Source organism: Apteryx rowi, unplaced genomic scaffold, assembly GCF_003343035.1.
Source record: "Apteryx rowi isolate R43461 unplaced genomic scaffold, aptRow1 scaffold_61, whole genome shotgun sequence".
Taxonomy (NCBI): domain Eukaryota; kingdom Metazoa; phylum Chordata; class Aves; order Apterygiformes; family Apterygidae; genus Apteryx; species Apteryx rowi.
In genome coordinates this window covers 22820-29189 of record NW_020450883.1, presented here as the reverse complement: position 1 = coordinate 29189, position 6370 = coordinate 22820, and the positions used below count along the sequence as shown (strand labels likewise).

Below are 6370 nucleotides of genomic sequence, written 5' to 3'. Positions count from 1 at the left end.
GGGAGAGAGAGGGAGAGGGAGAGAGAGGGAGAGGGAGAGAGAGGGAGAGGGAGAGAGAGAGATTTTTAGTTTAAGTCAGACTTTTCATGTTATCCGTCTTAAGATGAAATAAATGTGCAATATTAAAAATTCATCACCCAGTATTATCACAGTGTGTCAAGAAGCTCCTTAAATTTAATCTGGCATAGCTTGTACTTGGGTCTCTTCATTTGTACCACTCTACTATACACTTAACTTAAAATTCTGTTGTTACATCTTACTTAAAAGGTACCTTAACCAAATTCTTTCAAAAAAGTAGTTTCAACTGTGACTCCTTCCCTAACATCCGATTTTTAAGTCTTAAAACTTGCTCCTTCAGTCAAAGATGTGACCATCACTAATACTGAAACAAAAGACCCAAGTACCCTCAATTTCCTTTTATCATAATAAAAGATTATCTTTGGGCTTGACTTACTTTTAGGATTCCATGAATAGGATTAATACGTTTAAACTGAAAGCTCATTTCACTGTTTGTGATAAAGAGTGTGTATATAATTTTAGCACCTGATCACCTTTACAATGCAGKTTTTTTTTTTCTTTTTTAAAGCATTTAAAGCATTCAAGGGCACTGAACCAACATATGCTTTTGACCTTATGCTGATGCTCTCTGAATTCCAGGAAGTAGAAAGCACGCCTTTATCTGTCTTGCATACTGAAAATACCACACATTATACCCTGAGCAGTAGCAGTTCTAGAAATAATCCTCTTTAAATTTCAGAAGATAGATATTTCCAAAGTAGAATCTAATCCTACTTTAATTAAATTAATTTTTTGAAATAATAAGCCTACCTGTGACAAAGATGTGAGCTCTCCTACAAAACCAGGACAGACACTGGGATCCTGTAGTAACACAGTTTGAAAGCCATGTGATTGTGACCAGATTCTCACTCTTGTTTTGAATGCTTCAAGTTCACTTTTAAAAGCCTGAAAATAGCCCTCTCCTGTCTGCCAAGAAAAAAAAAAGAAATATTTTCAATTCAGCCACATTTACTTTTGAGTTGTAAGCATACACACTGCAAAAAATCATTTAGTGATGCATGTTGTACTCTATGGGAGATAATATTGTGAATAATTCAACAATAATGTTAGTCAGCTTAAATGGAAAATTCAGGTCAGATTTCTTTTMAAGTCAGTTTATAGTATTTGTGTGTAGAAGCAAAGTCATTCATTCATCTGAGAACAGGTGAAAAACACATTAATTTTAGCTATTCCTTTATTCCAACTCAAGGGCCAGTACCTGTAGAAGAACAGGTGCTCATTGTAGCGCTCTGTTCAAAAGCAAAGCGCAACCTGATTCCCACTTTAACTCAACTCCTTTAGGCAGTATTAAGGCCTATCAGTCTTGAATAACTGATTGCAGTCTACAGCAAACCACAGTTTGTCTTCCCACATTTCTCCCACACAGCTCTGGATTGCCCTGTTGAGTAGCAAGAAAGGGACGATGTTTTGGGACCCACTGTGAAACGCGGATGAAACACATAGGTCAACTGTGAAAAGAGAGTGGCTAATTAGCCAAAATAGTCCTTAAACTGATCCATGTTTTCTGCTGCTATTCAGGTATTACATCTCTGTAATATGCCTGTCACCACTGTGCTATATTTTGCTTTACCACTGGGATAAACAAAATCCACTAAACATCCATTTTCAGGATTGGAATTACACCGAAATATTCTTTCTAGAGAAAGAACTGCTAACAAAACACTTCCCCATAAGCCTGAGTCAGTCAGTAAAACATTTAGCCTGTTATTGTAAGGAGAAAACCTCCTTGAAACACTGATCCTTGCACAGAATCATGAGTTTCTCCCATCATTGCAGAAAATTACTTACTTTGGCTTTTTGGAAAAAAAGGCGAAAACAGCCTCTTGGATCTACATTACAACTTTTGGCAATTTCTATAATAAACTGCATTACAACTGCTTGGTGTGCTACTTGTTCCATCAGAGCTCTTTTCTGAGAAGAAARGGAAAAAGACGTCAGAGAGATTAAATTTAAAGTTATCTCCGGTAATTATATATCTAAAATTCAGCATAACTTCCTTTTTGTTTGGTTCCTAAAAACGTAAGCATTGATGCTCACAGAAGTAAAAGGACAGTTATTAGCTGGGACTAGTCCTGATGCAGCAATGCAGTATGGAGGTTTTATTTACTAAGGTAATAAGGTAGTGAAAGGACAGGAAGAATAGTTAAACAGCTAATCAGGTTAGCCAGCTCTTCTGTAGTGCAAGTATACTTGCTGTATATTTTCAATCAATATATTTCAAACAATATGCTTGCTGTATATTTTCGATCATCTTCATACCTGTTCAGCTTCTAGATGAAAACACCATAACATGAGATATTTAGATGTTTCTTCACATACAAGATACGGGTGGTCAGACAAAAATCTTTGACTATCATCCCATCTGCTCAGCATACCTAATAAGAGAAACATAGATTAAGATATTCAAAATGGATAAGTGATTTAATGCAGCACTGAAGTCACTTGCACTAATACTGTCACAGAATCACCTTCCAAATTCACTAACCTGAGTATAACAGCATGCAATTAGTTTTAGTTTTTATTTAGACATCCAACTAACACTGAAAGGACATTTCCAGAAGGCATAATCACACTTTAAAGATATTGAAGGTAAATCTTAACAGTAACAGTTAACTATATTTTAATGCATCTGTAGCAGTGTTGAAAGTAAGTTATTTTTAAACAGTTCTCATACACAAAGTGTTATAGGTATTTATTAGTTATACCATCAAATAGTTCACAAAGTTTACGGGTAGAAATTTACATTCAGTGATTCTGACAAGAACAAAACTGCTAAAAGCTTGCAAAAAAAGCATGAGGAAAAGAATGTGTAATTAGCTGGAAATGAAAGTGCTTCTAAACATAAATGGTCTGCTAAGTTTTTAGGAAATTTGAATGTAGTTACAGAATTAATTTCAGGTCAAAAGAGCAAAGCCATGTCAGTATTTGAAAGTTAAATAGAAGACTGAATTGGGATAGTACGAAGCTACCTTCATGTAAAGAGCTGGAGGTTAAAAATCAGAACTCAATATTCAGACAGACAGCTTTTTAAAATTATCCTTCATGTACCACTGACGTTCATATGTACATTAGAACAGTTGATTCATTTACTGTCAACAAGTACCAGATATAGAGCTTTACCCTTCTATCAGTGTATAATTATAACTGGGATAAAGATAATTCAGTGGTAGTGACCTAAGCTAATCTTAATTCTAGCAAACAAATACCTAAAGAGAAAGCACCGACCAATATTTCTTTTGGCTGTTTTGTCAGAAAGACTCTGCATGAGTGCTTTACTGCTTGAAAGCCAGAGTAGGATCCAGAAGTGGAACTCAGGATCTACAGCTAGCAAAGTCTACACCATTCCTTGGCAGCAGACATTAAGATCCTTAATGTTTGGTTCTTTTTACAATGGAGGTAAAACAACAACATGGCTTTGAATTTCAGAGGTTGGGGGTGGGGGGATGACTTCCTGTAACAGGGTCGTTTCTCTAACAGTTTAATCTCAATTAGACAGCAAGGTAGTTTTGCCCAATTCTTAGCTTGGAAGCCCAATAAGAAAGCCCAGTTTTTCTGCTGAAATGCACAACACAGTAGATGCCTTCTGATTACACTGTCATTACACTTCACAGTTAAGACATCTGAGAGAATCTGTGCCTGTCACTGCTGTTTGCATGCTCTTGACAGTGTTATGCCTCACTTGGTATTTGCAAGGCTTGCTTTTAGCCCCCAGGGCCAGAAATCTTTCCTTTAAAACAGCTTAAGATCCCTAGAAGCCAAGTAGCTTACTAAAAAGTGGTTGTACAAGGAACTTTGTAGGACAAGGTCAGTCCTTGATTGCTCTGGAATTCCTAACATGGCTATATTACAGCACTGATTAGAACCACTCTCTAACCAAGAATGGAAAGCACTTAACAGAACCATCAAAATTTCAGATTTCTTTACAAGGTCAGAGTTCTGCTCAATTTGTTTCGACTATGATAGAGCTAAAGTGACACCTAGTGGATAGTTAAATATAATTTTAAGAAATGCACAGTTTCATGCATGCATACTCTTAATAGTCGCTTGCAAACTTTTACCTTTAATCAGTCATTCCCCTTATAGCTTAATATCTACCAGAAAAATAYGTATTAGAAAGAGACAACTACAAACAATCCCACGCACTTTTATACATGGAACTTCTGTTTCCATGGATGTCTCTGCCCTTTCCCATTGAACAGCAGAAAAAGTTGCTAGAACTTTAGTTTTCAGGAGTTAAGCTCACTTGAATATTCTTTTAAAAAAATGTTAAGTTTTTACTGGTCATAGGAACTAACAGGCTTCTGTAGTTTATACCTTGTTTCACTTTAAAATGGTTGTCTGTCCTGATGTGATAAAATAGAAGCTGGACAGTCTGATAGCCAGATGTTTAATTTGCTAGCATTCATTCCATACAGTAATATGGAGCAAACCTACACAAATTCTGTAGAAGGTTAAACTGCAAAGCATTGGAAGGAGTGCACTCACCAAAGTGTTTAATCTTTTGTTCATGTTTCTGTATAAATGATTCAGATGCATCTTCATCTTCTATTTCTTTTCTTTTTTGATTAATAAAACTCTAAGGAAGATAAAAGTTATAACTATCACAGAATCTCCAGACATACCTTTTTTGCTATAAAGGAATATTATGTTTTATTACATTACTATTTAAAGAGCAGTGTTCTAAGTTTAGGGTCATGTCATATACCTGAGAAGTTTTTTTTTTTTTTTTTAAGGTACATTAGCTGATAATAGAGTTAAAAACTCTTATTATATTCTACTGAGCAAGAAACACTGACAGACTTCTGTCTTCAGGTGGAAACTTACTGATCTATGAACAATGAATATCATCTACATGACAGCCTTGATGCAGCTGTATCAGCGAATTGTGAGAAAAGATGTGCCAACTGCTCAAATTCAAATTAAACCAAAAACAAAGCTGGGATTCTACTCAGAAGAGAATTTGTGCTAAATAAGCTGAATTATAGCAGTCAGGTTATTAGAAGCAAACTGTATGTCTGTTTCACGTTTGAGAATTTGGCACAGTTGAAAAGTACACTGGTTATGTGAAGAAACTGTTGTTCAGCCTCACTTTGGCAACAGCTGCTATACAGAACCAATGCAAGTTCCTATCCTCACTTAAAGAAATATCATCCAGATTTGTAATAATAATGCAGCTTGCTCCCATTCATGGTCCAAAATAAGAAAAATACCCATTTAACACAGCCGTGTGATTAAGCACTGTATCAGACACAGAAGACATTCAAGACTATTAAGCAAGTGAAATGAAAGATTAGGCTAATACTTGTTTTCTTGCCTACTGATATGGGTCATACCTTATTAAATACTTCCTTACTAACAGGATCTGTGTTCCATAGATTCTGTCCTTCCCTCTGGTTTAGTGCTTCTTCTTTTCTTCTCCACTCTTCCTCTCTCCATCTCAACTCTGAAACTTCAGTCTTTGCTTGGGCATATTCCTGATCCACAGATTCTGAATTATGCAGTGCTAAACTACCAAGTTTTTGCTGGGCTTCCGCTAGATTCCATGTGCATTCTACAGAGTGCTTCACAAATTCTTTTTCTTTTTGGCAGGCTAATTCAATACCTTGGCTATATGTCTGTGAGGAAAACAAAACATATTATTTATGGAGGGAAAACTGAAAGTTTACAAATTGTATAGAAGCAAATAGGTTTAACTCCCAAAGATAATGCTGATATGGAAGGCACATTAGAAGTTATATTTTATTCACTACAGTGATTACGCATGGCATTGCAGAGCTGAATGTTTTTTAAAAAAAGATTTTTACTTCAAACTATCTTAACTTTGCAAAAGTGTATTTGCAAAATCATGGTCTCCACACTGTAGAAATATTTTTGATACAGATGAAAGGATCCCCTGACTCACCTCCAGCTATCTTTGGGTTGCAGTGCTAACAACAGCCACCTATGAGGATATTCTTGAATATATATATATATATCCATGAAGAAAGTTTTATGATGCCAGATCATAACAGTACAGTAACTACTACTGCCTGCATTCCAGTATGGATTAACATTATCTCAATGCATGGCCACTATCTTCAACCGACAGCGCAAGTGGAATTTAAGCTATGAAGAAGCTGAGGCCCAGCATAAGCATACACTCCTTTTTGTCAACTTTTGTGCCCTTTTGAGGAGGTCACTGCTAACAGCTGGAAACCAAAGTGACCGCTTAAGCCACAAGTGCTTATATTGCCTGCAGATGGATGCTGGGAATTCATAGTCAGTTGTTGGGGGGGGGGGGGAATTCTCTAAA

At 36.1% G+C, this 6370-nt stretch overlaps 1 protein-coding gene across 1 annotated transcript in view; it reads right to left on the bottom strand.

Annotated features, from left to right (window-relative positions):
- CDC37L1 (cell division cycle 37 like 1) overlaps positions 1-5705 on the bottom strand; it is a gene marked incomplete at its 5' end in the record, with an annotated part of 7935 nt that extends 2230 nt beyond the window's left edge. The window contains 5 exons of the mRNA XM_026083573.1: positions 829-984; positions 1867-1989; positions 2338-2453; positions 4564-4654; positions 5412-5705. Coding sequence (XP_025939358.1) covers positions 829-984; positions 1867-1989; positions 2338-2453; positions 4564-4654; positions 5412-5705 — 780 coding nt within the window. The remainder of the gene's footprint in view (positions 1-828; positions 985-1866; positions 1990-2337; positions 2454-4563; positions 4655-5411) is intronic.
- Positions 5706-6370: the final 665 nt, after the last annotated feature.